Source organism: Pristis pectinata, chromosome 1 (genome assembly GCF_009764475.1).
Source record: "Pristis pectinata isolate sPriPec2 chromosome 1, sPriPec2.1.pri, whole genome shotgun sequence".
NCBI lineage: Eukaryota > Metazoa > Chordata > Chondrichthyes > Rhinopristiformes > Pristidae > Pristis > Pristis pectinata.
In genome coordinates this window covers 43,556,649-43,575,626 of record NC_067405.1, presented here as the reverse complement: position 1 = coordinate 43,575,626, position 18,978 = coordinate 43,556,649, and the positions used below count along the sequence as shown (strand labels likewise).

The 18,978-nt window shown below is 41.6% G+C and overlaps 1 protein-coding gene across 1 annotated transcript in view; it reads left to right on the top strand.

Annotated features, from left to right (window-relative positions):
- myo3b (myosin IIIB) overlaps positions 1 to 18,978 on the top strand; it is a 316,747-nt gene that overhangs the window by 218,710 nt on the left and 79,059 nt on the right. The window contains exons 28-30 of the mRNA XM_052029302.1: positions 6,438 to 6,558; positions 11,146 to 11,209; positions 15,247 to 15,316. Of these exons, the coding sequence (XP_051885262.1) occupies positions 6,438 to 6,558; positions 11,146 to 11,209; positions 15,247 to 15,316 (255 nt within the window). The remainder of the gene's footprint in view (positions 1 to 6,437; positions 6,559 to 11,145; positions 11,210 to 15,246; positions 15,317 to 18,978) is intronic.

The window sequence follows — 18,978 nt, the reverse complement described above, 5'->3', positions numbered from 1 at the left end:
CATAGGTGCTTCCACATTCCCCTGCCACTTTACATAAGGTGCATTCAAAAACTTCTGCAAAATTGGATGACCGTACTTTTGGGGCTCTCCTGCAGACCAAGCCTGACATTGAGGTAGGCCACAAATCCTCTTCTCAATCAGCAGGAGGTACCTTGATCTTTCTTGATGTAGCAGTGCCAATCATAGGCCAGATCCCAAAGATGAGAACAGGTTTGGATCTTTGAAATTGAGTCTATGCTGTATTCCATATCTCCAACTTCAAGGAATAGGTTGAGACATTGCGTTCATATGACTAAAAAAATGAGTGCAATTAGATTCTGACCAATCTTGGGGACTTCTGCTCATTCAACTAGTAGATTTCCAGAAAAAAAGAAGTTTAACTGTAGAAATGATTTGTTAAATCTGTTACTACTCTTATTGAAAGCTTTGCTCATTTATTATTGCATTATACGTGAAGATTTAGTCTGAGATTCCAGAAGCATTTGGTTGACATGCTTCTGTAAACTAAGATGTGTTGGAATCTAATCTCCTTTCATCCACTTCACTATAAAAGCAGCAATGGTGCTTATCCTTCTGTCTCCTCACTTCCTCTTCTTTCTGATTCTCCTGTCGCAGAACATTCACATACCAGAAACAAGATGCCTTTTCATACTGTCAACATTTTTCTCATCTGTAATGTAAATTAATTCTTTCTAGTATGCCTCAACAGAGATCAAAGTGGGGATATTAACCTTAGTAGGTTTTCTTTCATCAGAACCAATGCCAGATACTGTGAGGGTAGTGTAAGAGGGCCAGTCTAATTGTTATCAATGGCCCTCCTCCAGGCAGAGTTCTGTCAACAGTAGCAAACGTTTCAAAGGCACTGAATTATATTTTGTAAATGACCTTATAAGTCCAAACAGTGAGGGGGAAGTAGAAATTAAACCGAATACTTCTTGATCTCTTTACTCTGCCTACTTTGATTTGTATGAAACTTTATTAATTTTGCATATATGATGTTGCTCAGTGATTCTGACAGCAGATGCTCACAGGTGGAGAGAATAGGGAAAAGTAGCTCCTTATGGAAAACTCGTGACTCATTTATTTTGTTCATTTGTTAAAGCTATTGCTTTGAGGTAGATTACATTAGCATTTTTAAAAATAAACACATTTCTTTCAAGTACAGGAGCTCATGGCCCAAAGGTCTCAGATGGCCTAGACTATTCCCTAATCATTGATCCATCAAAAGCAGATAAAAAGATAACAATGTTCTAATATATATGCATACTTGTTTCTATATTTTTAATACTTTGCACTTTTACAAGAAGGATTAAACAAATCAAAAACTGTCCTTACATTGCAGAACTGTACAAGATCAACATTCAGAAATGTGCATCAGCTTCATTCCAACTGAATATAATCTCCTTATGTTGATACTTATTCCTGTGCTGAATCATTTCATGCCCTAGATGGTATTAAATTACTGGTTTCCACACATGTGCTGAGTTTTTTCTTGTGGGTACAGAAAATGACAGGAGATGCAAATCTGGGATTATTCTGGATTTATTCAATCTTTTACTTCACTGTGGAAATGGGGTGGGAGCTTTTATTTTTAACTGCATTATAGCGTATTCTTTGGGGAAAAAGATTGTAACATTTAAATGTCGATATTTGCTGGCAATTCACATCTACAAGTAATTAGTTGTCTAAGTAAATGGGTGTAAAATAATGTCTCTAATTCCAATAGCCAGAGAGCATTGCCATGTTATTATTTTCTGACAAACTGTCAGATAATTATGTAATTGCACGTTGATTACTTCACTGGAAAGCTGATCCCTTTACTGTTTAAGTGGGACAATAGGCAAAAAAATAATTAAAGGTTTTACAAGAGACAACTGCATTTTTCTTAATATCAACCCTAAACTTTTAACAATTTCATGCTCACTTTAATCCTTCTTCCTATAGGGCTAACAAAAATTGCATTCAAGTGATTTGAATTCTGTGTGGATATTCCATTAAATGCTTTTTTTTAAATGGCTCCTACTTAAAATGACAATATAACAAAAATTTGCTCCATTATTCCATTTTATATTTCGGAAATACGAGAACTAAGCAAGTTCAAGTTGAGTTAATCCATTAATATTTTATATTGCCATCCACCTGATCATCCCATACACAGAACTGCAGTTGAACCCACCAAATGCCCTGGAACAGCATGTGAAGCAGAGGTTCCCTGAGTTTGGGGACAGTGCAGGAGAAGTTTATGGTCATTATACATACTGAGTATTGATGACTGTGGAATGAGTTGCTCCTGCTGCTACACCATGAATCTGCTTGCAATGTCCAGGAAATTGTGTGCAGAACCCCACTAGCCCATCCACAGAGCACTGGGACACAGCTGTAGTTGGTGGCTGAAGATTCTCCTGAGGTTTTCTGGGGGGAGATTTCTGAGTGAGGCCTCCGGTTTTGGGTGGTATTATTCCTGGGATGGGGTGGGGGTGGGGGGGGGGGAAGCATGGCAGTGGCTGGTTGTGGAGAGGGTGATCAGAACCTATAGAGTAGCATGGTCAGTGGATAGGATCGTTTTGGGAGAGGGAGCTGCTGGCAGCTGGAAAGTTGGAGGAGGCTGGGTGGTAGTTTGGGTGGGAGGAGGAAAGCGGTGGAATGAAGAGAACAAAGAAGGAAGCAGCTGAAGGAAGGTGCTGAAAAGGAGGAGGTACAAGGGAGGATGGAGTCTGAGGGATGCATTTAAGGGAAAGAGGAAAGGAAACTGAAGAATGGTGAGGGATGAGGCTGAGGAAAATAATATAGGCAACATGGGCCATATTTGTGTGTGATCAGAGTGCACTTGTGAGTGTGTGTGTGTGAATGCAAGTATGCATGTGCACATCTGCACTAAGTTAGTGCAGGAGACTCATGTCTCCAGTTGTTTTGTACCTCCTTGTCATTGGACTAAGGCCTTATTGTATCAAAACTGTGTAATAGGATGTGTGCAACAGCCACCCACAGTAAAAGAATTCATGCATAGGCATCTTCCACTCCTCAACTGGAATGGAAGCAAATTATCTGCCAACCCATGGGACTGCTTAAGAAGGAGGAATTTCATGGATCAGCTTATTTACAAAATCATTGAAATGGTGATTTGCTTCAAATTTATGTGAAATGGAAGTAATATGCAAAAGAGCATGTAAATTGAAGTCTAGCACCTTTGTAATCCATTCAGCAAGAGGCTAAGGAGCAACATTGTTTGGCTCAGAGGGATCATACCTCAACACCAAAGGAGGCTATCAAGTCCATGTCAGCTCCCAAGGGAGCAATCCCATGAATCCCTTTCCACCTCTCCTTTGTTTTAACACTGCATCTTATTATTTCTCAGAGTGTTACCTGGATGTTCCATATCTGCTCTGATGTCACTTGACTAGAATGCCTAATTCAAAAGGTTGATGAAGAATTGTGTTATTCTCTGCTAATAATTTGATGCAATGGAGCATCGCATCAACATGCAGCCTCTCATTTTAGTAAGGCAGGTTGCCTGGCAACGGAGCAAAATTCTTGAGTTTATGTTTCTTATGATAATGTCATGGAATGATCTCCTTCCTGGCAAAGATCAATAGAGTGTGTCACTACTTTCTTGGGTCTGTCGCAAACCCTTCCACATTAGCAGTCAATAGTATGGCTATTTCCATGGAACTGTAAATTGCATGGCATTAGAAACATTGGCTTGCTGACCATAGTAACAGTGATGTATGTTGTTGTTTCTCAGGGCTTTCTTTGCTACTGCTTGATCAGTTGTCCTGGGGGCATAAATCTAAATCCCATCAGAATGGAAATGGATAGGCTTATCCTGTTTAATAAGGCTGACTTGGGAAAACAGCACCTGTCAGTCCTAGCCCTTCTCCCAAGGAGCACAGTAGATCATATGGAGTCGGACCAGCCTGTTCAGGAACAAGTTCCAGATACCCTACCAGAAGTAAATTATCATACAGGAGGGCATTACATTTGTATAGAACATGGCACCCAGTAATACAAATCCTCAGATTGTACAAATGAGTGGCACTTTTACAAATTAACTGGTCCTCCTATTGTCAGCTCTTGTGGAGATAGATGGCTAATTTATGCACTCTTCTAAACAATTAGGTCATTTTAATGGGAATAAGAGGTTGGTTTTGGCACTGACCTCTGGACAGGTCAAGGAAGATTGAGGTTTGAAATAGCTACACATTGTCACAATTTGCAGCATATCCCATGTTCACATCTGGAATCTTTTGTATGTGGTTACACAGAACCTGTTTTTCTTTTCAAAATACAGTAAGTGGAACCTATTCCTATTGAAGAATATTTTTTCCCTTGTAGTTCAAAAGCAATGTGGATGCCAATGAATGCAGCAGGATCTTGGGAAAACCAGTAACATCAAAATGATTCTTTCTTCTTTGCAGTAATGTGAAAAAGCAATGCATTCACTGCATGTTTTTTCAAGGATGTCAGTCATTTGGCAAGTGCATGTCTGTACTGTTGTTTGTCAGAACTTGCATGAATTCTCCAAATTCAAAATGATGGTGTACATAACGTGGGTGTAGTCATTATCTTCACAACCATATAGTAAACCATGCAGCAGGTAGGTGACCAGACGTGAAAGTTCTCATGCAGTTTATGACAGATTTCTACAATTGCCTCTTGTATCAAAGCTTATTCTTGCATGCAGCACCTCAAATCAAGTCCCGGTTTGAAATATTATCTCTCTATTCTCTGGGGAGAAGTAATACATGGTGGGATCTTATTCCTTAAATATTACCTGATTCTCCTTTGTTCCAATCTCTTCTGAAAATGGCCATAGGAATTGCCATATTTGATCCTGTGAAGTCCTCTTTATGGTCAATGGGACTTGAGCTCTTTTGATGATCTTGGAATCTCCAATGCAGCCTGAAGCAAATCCAGATCCTTGCACAGAATGCCAATAAAGTGTCATAGCTGTAAAATGTTCCATTGAAAGTTGTAGTTTTCAAGCTCACAAACTCTTCATTTCCAGTTTTCTCAGTTGATTCTGACAACAGCTGCACTTTTTAATTCTCATTCTAACTAGCCCCAAGTGCAATGGTTATGTAAAAGCAGAATATTTCTTGTAGCTATAAATGAGCTCACTTGGGACATGATGGGTAGGATCGTTGTACACTAAAGTTATGCCAAAAAGGCATTGAACTTTGAGGCATTGTTTGATTTAAAAACTGATTGTTACAAACCAAAGCAAAAAGTACTTTTGAATTCTGCATGAAAATCAACATCAGCATCTTTTTTTACAGAGTCTGTTTCAGTACCGTATCACTGCAGCATTGAAAAAAAATGAGAAAATTTTAGTGCAAAACCTTGGTTATTAATATTCCTTTTCAACACTGAAACCTTCCATATAAAGAGCAACTTGATCTGGCAGTTCTCTGTACAATCTCATTTCTTGTTTCATGTTTATATTAATATAACATTATAAAACATTTTTTTTCTACAAGTAGTACAAACATTAATAAAACTGCTCTGAGGTTGTTCATGTCAGGGTTTGTTATGGCTGATTGTACAATAAATTCTTTTATTGCATCTTCCAATTTACTGCTATCACTGAGATGACAATGTGGAAAGAATTGTTATGGCTAATGTGTGCAGCTACATCATAAGTAAATTAATTTTAAATACATTTATGATAATCCTGCATGTAATAGCCAGTGCATTCTCCAGCGGCATCCCTTAGGTTAGTAGTACTGATTATTAGATATTGGCATGGTCTCTGCTGCATGTTGGCTACATCTGCCTTTGCAGTGGATGGCAGAACTTGGCATTTCATTCTCTGCTTATCCATCTTCTGAAAGGGCAGTTTATCATTAGTCATTCCTATGGACTTGCAGTATCCCACTGAAATTGTTGGTGACTAAGCAAGCAACCTTGTGCAAACTGTTTTGCAATTTTTCCCCACATCACTTGATGTGCTGTGATTGGAAGAGTATTGAAAAATCTTCCTGCATAATTGTTCAAATCTCATTCTGGTGTCACTAACAGTTCTGATGCTTCAACTATTGTTGGGGTGTGGAGACTCCTTCGACAATGTTCGCCACCTCTGTCTGCAGATGCCTAGGTTTCAATGCAGACAGGAAAATCGAGGAAACCACTTGGAGTTCCTGGTGTACTTGGGCAGCGCTCATTCCATCTAAAGGGTTCCCTTGCACAGTTGTTCAATCTAGTGTTGCAAATTTTGCTTCTACTTAAAAATTGTTACATTTTGAATATACTCATTTATTCCAAATAGATAATGGGAAAATATATTTTAAGTGAGTTAAAAAATACATTGGCAATACCATCGTGTGCAAGTGATTTGAAACTGCTATATTCTAGAATTAATAATTACACTGTATTTCTAACTAAATATTCCCAGAAGATTAACTTTACTTCTTTTGTTTCTTGCTTATCATCTTTTATAGGTGTCAGGGGATATCTGGCTCGCAAAGAATATAAAATGATGACTGAATATGATATTTTAGCAAGAGGACAAGAGTTCTGGAGCACAAAATATAAATCCAGCAATGACTGTGAAAAAACACGGTACGTTATTGGTGAAGTTACCAAGCAAGTTTGACGTGACATAATTAAAACTTTCAAAATGTTCTCAAGGAGCTTAAAATAGGGAAAGGGTTAACTAGAAGATTAAAAATAAAGGTGGGGTTTGAATATGTTAAGAGCTGGATGTACTTAGATCTAAAATCCAGAGGATAAGGGGCCTTCAGTGAATGAAAGTTGATTTCTCAAAATATTCAAAATTCTTACAGGACCATAGGTGGACGAAGGAATACTGTTCTCTCTGGCTAAAGCCAGGGAAAATAAAGGATTGGCCATTCAGGAACTGAGATAAGAAAAAATCTGAGATACAGGGTTAGTACAAGAAGGTGCCACTGAGGTAAAAACGGTGAGGGTGGGTGAAGTAGTTGATGGCAAGAGTGAAATTTGGAGTCTGATGTTATAGTAACAATATTGAGATGACAGGTCAACAGACCAGGAATTATCATGGGATTAAGAGGGGTCATTTTATTGATTACATTTTCCCACATTACAATAATGACTACAATGTAACAATGCTTTATTGGTTTAGATCTCCCTGGAATGATCTGATTTTGTGAAAGGCACCATATAAAGCAAATCTTTTTACTGTTTTCTGTTGCTGAACGTTGGGTCCAGTAACACTCCATTATTATATAAATGACCTCAACACTGCAACTTGGAAACAGCCCATTAAGCCCATATAGGTTTATCCTCCATATGATGTCATATCAGTCCTGACATAACTTAACTTTGTTCCTATTTCTTTTAATTAATCACATAAAATGGTCTTAACTTTTAACATGACACCTGTTCCAATCATGAATAATAGCAGAGTTTTGCACAGCCTTGCAGCTCTCTTTGTAACAAGACTTTTCTTCCACCATTCCATTCCACCACATTTAATCTTGTTTCCATGTGCCCTTGTCCTAGACCACTGAAACAATATGAACAATGTTTTTCACTATTTTCTACACTATCCTTCATTAATTTTAACACTTATGCCAAATTACCTCTTGTATCCTTTTCTCTAGCAAAAACAGGCCCAATTTTTATTTCTCATAACAGGCAGAAAGCCAGAAAATTTGTACTGCAACCTCTCAATTTCCTGAATGCCATTCTTAGGGTGGTTGGGTAATGCTGCCTCACAGATTCTGACTTTGGGTGCTATTTGTGTGACACTGTGTGTTTCCTCCAGGTACTCTGGTGTCCTCCCATGTCAAAAAAATGCACTGATAGGTTAATTGGCTACTGTAAATTACCCCATAGTTATGGTTAATGGCAAAAAGAATCAAAGGGAAGTCAATGGGCATGTGTGAGAGAAAATAAATTGCAGGGATGCAGGGAAATGGTGGGGGGGGGAGGAAAAATGGAATTGCTCCCCTGAGAGCTGACATCATTCTGATGGACTGAATGGCCTCCTGTATCTTTACAAGTATAAAATTTAAAAAAATTATGCTGTGGGGCCTAGACAACAACAGCGAGCAACTGTTGTCTTACTAAGGTTTAATAGGGTTTCACACCAATATGATTTCCTCTGCATTGAAGAAACCATGTTAACTCAGTTTCTCTTTCCACAGCTACTGCTTGACCTACTGACTGCTTTCAGCATTTTCTGTTTTTACTGTGGTATACTGTGTGATGCTGTTTGTCATTTCCGTCAACTCTCAGAAACTGCCCTTGACTCTTCCTTTGCAACCAGCTTTCATTCTAAATTGCTGCTTTTCTATTGAATTCGTAACTATCTTATCAAAAGCTTCTGGAAAGTCCATGCACATAACACTACTGTATCTCCTGGAGCCACATTTCAGTCATCTTCTAAAAACATTCTCTCAGAGTTGTCAAGTATGCTGTTCCTTCCTCTGCAATGGCTGTTTCTACTTATTTTCTCAAGTATAAATATAGTCATTTCAAATTTAATTAAATATTTGCAAAGCTTTAGCTATTAAAAATGCTAAACCAACATCTGTAATGATCTGACTTAGCTCTGTCTACCACTTTCAAAATCAATATATTGGCTGCTTTCTAGTACTCACCCACCATAACGTATAGCGATGGATGAGCAGAAATCTCCTCCAACTAAATATTACCTGATTTTGAGCCACAGCATCCACTCCTAGCAAGGGTGTGAAACTAACCAAGCTCTTCATAACATGATGTCATAACTGAACTTAAAATGATTTTGGGCCACATGACCATGCCATCACTAAGACCATTTGCTTCCACCTCTATCATTTCGCCTGGCTTCTCTCCATCTGTTGTTGAAACTCTCATCCGTGTTTTTTTTCTTATGCTTGTCTTCACATTCCAGTGCACTTCTGGCCAATTTCCATTTTTTCCCTCTTTGGAAACTTGAAGTCCTCAAAATCTGCTGCCCTTGCTCGCACCAAGTCCCCATTTACCTATCAATACTGTGGTTTGCAAACCTATATTGACTTCCTGTTAAGTAACGCCCTGCATTTAAAGTTCTTATCCATGTTTAGAAATCAAGCCTTGCAACCCTCTGAGATATCTTTGCTAATGTAATTTGGGCCTCTTAATCATCCCTGAATCTAATATTAGAAAATGTGCCTTCAGTTGCCATTCCATAATTTCTGGATTTCCCTCTGTAAACCTCTCTATCTCTTTTCCACTCTTTCCTCCTTTAAGATGTTGATTAAAACCCACCTCTTTAACCACATTTTTGGTCATTGGCTTTGATCACTGAAATTTATTTTGTAATGCTTCTGTGGTGCACATTAAAAGGTTTTGCGATATTACTAGTGTTGAGTAATTTAAAGTTATGGTTGTTGTTGCAGCTAGGAAATTCTAGAATATTAACCCAGCATCAGCAAAGGCGGACTGTATATACCATGTGATGTTGGGCTTGGCCAAAGTTAATGGTGTAGATGTTGCAGTTAGTACACAGTTACATGGAGAATAATCAGGCCTTGTTCCCAAATTTGATTGTTCTCCAACAACAACTTCTTGAAATGCAGATATGTGGAGATCAGATTAGGATGGACTTGGCTGCAATGCTGAAAACTGACTATTGGTGAATAGCTTGCAGACATTCACTTGGACAAGTAAATGGAGGGTAGCTGATACTTGTGAAACCATGTGCCAGCAAAGAGACAAAAAGCTTGGGCATAATTGGGATGTGATTAAATTGTTTTTTTTAGATAGCATTTACCTGGCATCTTGAACACAGGAAACTGAAGTACTTTTTGGCTCCTTGTCACCATCGTGATGTAAAAATTTGGAGTCAGTTTGCACACAACAAACTCCCAAAAAGAGCAATCCTGTAAATATAATATTTTTTTAATAATGTTGTTTGAGCTTTGAGTGTTGAACTACCAAATTACAGAGAGATGTACACTACAAGAAAAAGGCCATGGGCCAGGGCTTGCTGCCTCTGCCCAGCCAGCCATCTGCCACCCCATTCCCAGAACTTTCTGTATCGACCTATGCTGTTGGCACACAATGTCACAAACACTTGAGCCGAGAGCAGTAGCAGGGCCTCAAATCACAAACAAGTACAGTCCTGCTTCCAAAAACCCCCTGAAATCTTTTGAGACCCTGCAAACCCCTATCCCAACTCTGCCTGCTGTCAAAGTTAAGAAAACTTTAACTGTGAAAACCAAAAGTTTAAAAATTATAATTATAAACTGACAAAATAAAATCACCTAAAACATGCTTAAATAGTTATAAACATTAAGCAAAGTTTATTTTCCCTTTCCGTTCTTCCCTATAGTCCTGTAACATCCCCCCATTCCCCCACCCCACCCCCCCCCCACCCGAAATCATTGGGATTGTGGCTCCTGCACCATGCCTGAGAGCCAAAAAGTAAATACAAGGGAATCTCAGCAAGATTGAATTCCTCCTCTGGTCTCCTTGCAGGTTCCTACAACAGGGCCTACTGACAGATAGTGCAAGATTCTTCCTTTAGTGAGAGCAAAATTTCTGTGTTTGACCATACATATAGAGAAGTCCCAGACAGGTATTTAAACAGTTGGAACTTTTTACATTTACATGTGGGAACCTGAAGTGAGAAAGACAAATACTGGGTTTTGGATTTAATCTCTTATTTGAACAGCCTTACTATTACTGTCCTTATTTATTTACATTAGAACATAATAAAACAAATGAAAGCTTCCTGTCAGTGCAAGTCACAGCTGATTTAGTTTATAGTGAATGACTGCTTTCAGCTCCACAATTTCCCTACACTTCGTCCATCCCAGAAATAATCAGTTAAGTCTGCTTGCTAAGCTTCTAATGAACAAACTAGGAACTCACTTACTTCAGAATTTTGCAAGGTTTATCGGTAAGTGAAACCCCTGTGTACTTTTGATTGAATGCCATTAAACAAGTCAGTTTGATCAGCATAAGCTTCAGTGCAAATAGTGCACTTTTGATGTAAACTGTGCCAGATCAATGATCCTTTTTATTCTTGATGAAGAAATCAGCAAAGTAATTCTGGCAGATATTCTGCATATATAATGATAACGTATTGATCAATGTGTCATTAAGTGTTCTTCTGTTGCATGTGCATTATATTTTTATATTGTGTAATTATTTTTGTAGCTTTGAACTTTACATTTGTTTATTTTTTTACAGTCACATCAGTTATATTGAATCTCATGAAGAAGGCATTGAAGTTCAGAATGTGAAAGATGAAAAGGTAACACTGTCTCTTACACTCTTGCTCCCCCCTCCCATCCTCTTACGGACTCATCATTCTCTCTCTCTCTCTCTCTCTCTCTCTCTCTCTCTCTCTCTCTCTCTCTCTCTCTCTCTCTCTCTCTCTCTCACACACACACACTAACTCACACACACACACGTACACACGCACACACACACACTTTTCACGTATTAACTCTCATACACACATTGTCTTCCATACATTTATCCTCACAAACCATTCCCTGGCACCACTGCCTGGAGCCCCTGTTTTGCAAAGCCCCCAACTTGCACACCCCTACCTGCCTCTTGCACTCACACACTCTTGCACTTTCTAACGCCCTTGCACTCAGTAAGCTCTCCCCCTCGTGCCCCCCCCTCGCCTGCCCTCTTGGCCACCCCTCTCAACCCCCTATTCTTGACCACTCCTCACCCACCCCCTCTTGCCCCTCCTTGCCCATCCCAACTCACCCCCTCCACCCACTCATCTCCCCTCACTCCCCCCGCTTGTCCCTTCGCCCACCTTACGCCATCTTTCACCCCCCTTATGCCATCTTTCTCCCCCCTTAACCCCCTCTCTCAACCCCCCCCCCCCACCTCCCTCTCGCCGCTTCTCTCGTGCCCCCAGGAGCAGGGGCAGCCCAGTAACAGGCCCTTCCGGCCCAACGAGCGCGTGCTGCCCAATTATATCCTCTCGCCAACCCCCCTCGTGTATCTGCTCTCTCACCCCCCTACCCCCTCCTTCACCTCCCTCTCGCCCCTAGTGCCCCCTTGCACCCCCCTCACCCCCCTCTCACCCCCTCCTCTCACCACTCTCGCATGGCCCTCTCTCACGTCATCCCAACTCTCCCGCCTTCTCTGCCCCCTCACCCCCCCCTCTCTTGCCCCCACCTCTCTCCTTCCCCCTCTCTCTCACTTGTCTCTCACTCCCCCTTTTTTGCCTACCCTTGGCCACTGCCCACCTCTCTAGGTCCCCCACTCTCAGGCCCTGCTTTCTTGCCCCCCTCTCCTCCCCTTTAAAGCTTTATAAAACTTTATTTATGCAGCACAGGAACAGGCCCTTCTGGCCAAACAAGCATGCGCTGCCCAATTATACCCTCTTTCCCCCCTCTCTTGCGGCCCCTCTTGCCCCCTCCCCCCTCGTGCCCCCTCTCTCACCCCCTCCCTCGCCCCCCTTCTCTCGCTCCCTCACATCCCCCCTGTTGCCCTCCAGCCCCTCCACCTCCCTCTCGCCCCCTCTCTCACCCCCTTTCTCTCACCACTCTCACTCACCCCCTCCCTGTCTCATGGCACCCCCACTCTTACTCCCACCTTTTCAGCCCACCGTTACCCCCCATCTCGCGCTCACTCTCCCACCTGCCTCTCACTCCCCCTTTTTTGCCCACCCTTGGCGTTTCTTGCTCCCCTTTGCCACCACCCCGTCTTTAAACCTCTATAAAAATTTATTTATGCAGCACAGTAACAGGCCCTTCTGGCCCAACGAGCATGCGCTGCCCAATTATACCCTCTCGCCACCCCCCCCTCGCCCTTCCCTCACCCCCCTCGCGTATCCACTCTATCGCCCCCCACCCCTCCTTCACCTCCCTCTTGCCCCGTGCCCCCCTTGCCCCACCTCCCCTTCTCTCACCACTCTCGCATGGCCCCCTCTCATGTCACCCCCACTCCCACCTTCTCTGCCCCCTCACCCCCTCTCTTGCCCCCACCTCTCTCTCTCTCACCCCCTCTCTCTCACTTGTCTTTCACCACCCCCTTTTTTGCCCGCCCTCAGCCACTGCCCACCTCTCTTGGTCCCCTACTCTCAGCCCCTGCTGTCTTGCCCCCACTTCCTTGGCCCCTCTCTCTTCCCCCCCTTTAAAGCTTTATAAAGCTTTATTTATGCAGCACGGGAACAGGCCCTTCTGGCCCAACAAGCATGCACTGCCCAATTATACCCTCTTTCCCCCCTCCCCCTCCCCCTCGCCCACCCCCTCTCTTGCCCCCCTCTCTCCCCCCTCCTTGCCCCCCTTGCCCTCTCTCTCACCCACCCCCCTTTTCTCACCACTCTCGCTTGGCCCTCTCACACAGCACCCCCACTCTCACTCCCACCTTCTTGGCCCCCCCTGTCTTGCCCCCCTCTTTAAAACATTATCAAACTTTATTTATGCAGCACAGTAACAGGCTCTTCTGGTTGCCAATTATACACTCTTCCCCCGTCCTCTCTTGTCCCTGTCCTCTTTCGGCCCTTACTCTCTCACCCCCGTACTCTCTCACCCCCCTCCTCTCACCCCCCTCCTCTGTCGCCCTCCACTCTTGCCTCCCCTCTCGCCCCCGCTGCCCCCTCGCACCCCCTCACATCCCCCTCAGTTGCCCTCCACTCCCTCCACCTTCCTCACCCCTTTTCTCGTGCCCCCTCTCCCTCGCCCCCTCTCTCACAAACCCCTTCTCTCACCACTTTCACAGCCTTCTCTCATGGCACCCCCACTCTCATTCCCGTCTTCTTGGCCCCTTTCGCTCCCCCCATCCATCCCGCCCCCACTCACCCACCTGCCTCTCACTCCCCCTTTTTCGCCCACCCTTGGCCTCTCTTGGTCCCCCAATCTCGGCCCCCTCTCGCTTGCCCGCACTCTCTTGCCCCCTACCTCCCCTTGCCCCCTCTCATCCCCTCTCTCACTGCCCCTCTCTTGCTCCCCTCCCTCTCTCATCCCCACCTTCTCTCTCTCACCCCTCTCTCTTTCACCCCCCCTTTCTCACCCCTTCCCTCTCTCTCTCTCACTTACCATCTCTCTCACCTGCCTCTTTACCTCACTTCCCCCCCCCATCTTTCTCACTACCCCCCCCCCACCCCCCACCTTTGTGCCTCTGCCTCTTTCTCTCACATACCATCTCTCAATCTGTTCAAAAACCTAAATGCATAGGTCCGAGATGTATTCAGAGCAGCTTTGGTGTACTATCTTAACATGAAACCACTATAGCAATGTTTGAAGTTTTTGAGACAAAGGGCTGCTTGCATAGAACTGGTTCTGTGGAGAGACAGGGTGGTACAGTGAATAAGAGAATCAAAAGGCTGGAAATTTGCTGCTGTGAATAAACGCTAGCATTTCCCTGAGGTGATTTGTCTTGCACTTCACATTCTACAGATGTTAAAGCCCTTTTCTCTGTAAAGACCTGAGGTTCTTTGGTAGCACTTTGATATTCTGCTTGAATTCAATATGTGAAATGGAAGAGTCATTCTATGACTTGGAGCCGCACATAGTCTTTGATGTATGATCCAGTTTTTGCTGCCTACCACTTGATGTTGAAAGGATGAAATAAAAATGCATAGATTTGCCAGTAACTCTGTTAAGCATATGTAAGATTAAAAGGTAAACCCTTTGGAGTATGTTGTTAGAAATCTTAAACAGATTAATACTTTCCCATTGTTCTTTTATTTAAAAATATAAATTAAGTCTAGCAGTCATTAGTCTGCTATTACTGATGCACTATGTGTTCAAGTAAGGTTGAGGGTAAAAAGTAATAAGTTCCTGTGTACATACATTTCACTTAAGTTATTCTCCTCAGAAAATATAACTAGTTAATTATAAAAAAGTCACCTACATTGTCAGTAATGTTCTTTTCTTAAGATTAGCTGTTAAGTTGTGTGTGAAATATGGGCGCACTTACTTTAAATTATGAGGGTAATTTCTAATTAAACCATGCAAAGCTTACAATCTTTGCTAACCATTTCCTTGTTTGTTTGCAACTAATATATGATCTATAAATTCACATTTTCTATTGCAAATATGTGACCCCATCAATCACAAGCATTCGCAGACTGAGAATGAAATTATTTTATTATTTTATTATTTAAAGAAAGTTCTATTAAATCATTTAATCTTAGTAATTTAAAATATATTTATTATGGACCACTGAGTTTGATTATTTTGCATTCCTCTTACCAATGTGTTTATTTGTTTGTCTACAGTTGGTATCATTTTAAATTAAGATTAAGAACAAAATAATTTGAGTATATTCTTTAACATTATTGATGGTAAATTTAAATTGTTTAAACTTGTTGTAAAGGCTTCTGATGAAGGAACAAATCATCAATCAACAAATGAATCACAGCCTCAATCACATCCAGTTATGAAAGGTAAGCCTAAGATTGGAGTGAAGAGCTACTGGTCAAAATTTTCACTTCGCCAAAGCATACATTAATTACTGAATCATGGGTAATTGTGCATTTGCACAGAAAGTTTACTTCCCTCCTTTAACAAACCCAACAAGATATTAACATGTAAACAAAAGTTAAAACTGCTTTATTTGCATTCTCAAAGAGGGGAAATTGGTCTGATGCATATTGGGTGTAATGAACCTAGATTAGTCTAACCCAATTTGATTTCAGTTGTGTCAAATTATGGCTTGCATTTTGCAGGGAAATGCTGGCAGTTTCGTACAGAACTCTTAGCATTTCTCAGCATAAGTGACAGTAAGTTTCAGGATTCCCATGCAAATGTGGAAATCTCAAACTGACTCGGCAAGCTTTATACTCTGCTTCCACTGGACTCCCCATGGAGTCCAGAGGCAGAGCTGGATTTTGATGAAGATTCCTCATCACTTCTGCTTTGGACTTTGGCTATCAAAGGCTTCTAGAAGAGTTTCATAGTAGGGTTTACTTTGGGCCAACCCCATCACTGTGTCCATAGCCTGCAGCTATTCTGTTGCTCATAGTCTCTTTGCTCATCTATGGTAAAGCCTGGCAGAACAAGATCAGCCATTTTGATTCAACTGAACTGAGTTCAGTTGAGAGGTCACTGCTGGTGATGAGTTTGAACAAAAATATCCAGGCTTATGAGAAACGTGTGTGTGTTCAGAAAAGCAATTTCAAAATATAGCCTTCCATTACCTTGTTTAATGTGTTTAATTCTTTTCTAAACAAAATTTATCTGCAGTGAACTCAATTGATTTACAGATTTAACCTCTTCAGGCTTTCTGAATCTCTGATCTTCTCAAAAGAATATATTATTGTCATTGTACTTAAGGAAGGCATCATTTCTTTATTTAATTCAGTGGAATCTTGTATTGCTTCTACTGGATTAACTTCTGGAATTGCACATCATTATTCTCTTGTGTACCTCTTGCAGTAATTAAGTATCTTACATGTACACTTCTGATCCTGTCTCCTGTTTTCAGGAACATAGCTCTGCTATCCATAATGAGAGGTAAATTGTGTTTGACTAATCTACCTGAGTTCTTTGAGGATGTGACTAGTAGAATAGACGAGGGGGAACAAGTGGATCTGGTGTATTTAGATTTTACAAGGCATTAGATTAAGTCCCATACAGGAGATTGGTCAACAAGGTTAGGGTGCGTAGAATTGGGGGTAAGTGCTGACGTGGAAAGAGAATTAGTTATTGGACTAGACAAAGTGTGGAAAAAAGCAAATCTTTCTCAGGTGGGAAGGTTGGGACTAGTAAGGTACCACAGGTATCTGCATTTTGAGCCCAGCTATTTGCAATCAATATCAACAATTTGGTTGAGGGAGCCAATTTATCATATTTTCAAGTTTGCTGATGAAACAAAACTTGGTGGGATTGTGAATTTGGAGGAGAATGTGAAGAGGCTTCTGGGGAATGTGAAGAAACTGAATAGGTGCGAACATGGCAGATGTAATTTAATGTGGAAAGTTGTGAGGTCATCGAATTTGATGAACATAACAGAAAAGCAGGGTATTTGTTAAAGTGGTGAGAGATTACTGTTAAAGTTCAAAGAGGACCAGAGGGATGTTGCTACACAAGTTACTAAAGACCAAATGTGGATCCAGCAGGCAATTATCAAGACAAATTGTATGTTAGCCTTTATTATGTGAGGGTTTGAATACAGGAGTAAGGAAGTCTTATTGTAATTGTATCGGGCCTTGGTGAAACCGCACCCAGTGTCTTGTATGTGGTTTTGGTCTCCTTGCCTAAGAAAAAATGTCCTTGCCATAAAGCAAGTATAACAAAGATTCACTAGACCACTTTTAGGGATGGCAGGTTTGCTATATGAGGAGAAATTGAGAAGATTGGGACTGGATTCTCTAGCGTTTAGAAGAATGAGAGATGATCTTTTCAAAACTTCTAATATTCTTAAAAGATCTCACAGCCTTGCTTGAAACTGCAGAGAGTTATGGACACAGCTCAGCACATCACAGAAACCAGCCTCCCCTCCATGGACCCTGTCTATACTTCTCACTGCCTCAGTAAAGCAGCCAGCATAATCAAAGATCCCATCCACCCCAGACATTTTCCCTTCTCTCCTCTCCCATTGGGTAGAAAATACAAAAGCCTTAAAATATGTACCACCAGGTTCAAGGACAGCTTCTATCCTGCTGTTATAAGACTATTGAAGAGTTCCCTAGGACTCTTGACCTAACAATCTACTTTGTACCCTATTGTCTATCTGCACTGCACTTTCTCTGTAGCTGTTACACTTTATTTTGCATTCTGTTATTGTTTTACCTTGTACTACCTCGATGCACTGTGCAATGAATTGATCTGTGTGAACAGTATGCAAAACAAGTTTTTCACTGTACCTCGGTACATGTGACAATAATAAACCAATTTCAGTACAAGTCTTCACTTAAATAGTCTCTGTTGTGATCTCTTTGGTTAGGATGCATGCCTTCATAAAGCAGATGTAAGATGGAGACAAATTTCTGTGGGCAGCCAAATTTGAGATTGTTCCACAGCTCCCATTCACGCCAGAGTCAAAGGCTTTAGATATATCAAAAAAAGGCCATGTATGGTGCTTGCATTTCCTTTGAAGTAATCACAGAGTGAAGATCGTGTCCACTGTGCCTTTAGGTGGATGGAACCCACACTGAAATTCAGGGAGCAGTTCTTTGACTCTCAAAACCAGGCAGCTAGGAGGATTCTGGCGATGACTTTCCTTGTAGCAGAGAGCAGGGAGATCCCTCTGTAGTTACCACATTGAAGTTTATCTCCTTTCTTGAAGATGGCCTAGAATACGGCATTCCTAACATTTCCTGGATATCCCCCCCCCTCCAAGACATTGAGGTTTGTACAAGCAACTTCCCCTCCACTGTATGAGGTACCACACCAAGTATGAAAAGACCCTTATGGGCAATCCCAACAGTAATGAAACTGAATGTAGCTGTGCTGAGTGAGATGTAACAGGTCAGATATGACCATCTCAAAGAACAAGGCAGTGAGTGTACTTTCTTCTGAAAGAGCAAATGGGAAGAGGAACACTGCCTTTACAGAGTGGACTTCACCATCTAGAATGAGCTGGTGACTCTTGCTGAGGGATTAGGTAAAACTTCATGATACTTGGATTACTCTAAAATGGAATTGACATGCTGTAATTACCAGTGCATGCACTCCAATCTCAGTAGTGGTTGAGGTTAAGGATGATTTCTACTTGAACCTTGGAAAAAATCCTGGTTTACATCTCAGAAGAAGACAAACAGATACTCCTGGACTACTTGGTGGGAAAAGACACAGTTGACTGATAAGGCGTAGGTGCGGAGTGAGCTATCTCCAGTGCGGTCTTGCTTCTAACAAAATGCTTGAAGCATAGTCTTGTCATAACCAACACCCTGTTACATCAGAAAGACAAACTTAAGATACCATGGCAACACCCTTGATCCAAGCACAGTCACCTGTAAGATTTTGAGATCATCCGTGTGAGGAACTAAAAAGATGACAGGCATTGATGACTGCTGAACTGACCCATTGCCTCATCAACTTTATTATCCCCATCGACCTGGCTCCAAAACATCAGTGTCAACAGAAACTTTGCCACAAGAAGATC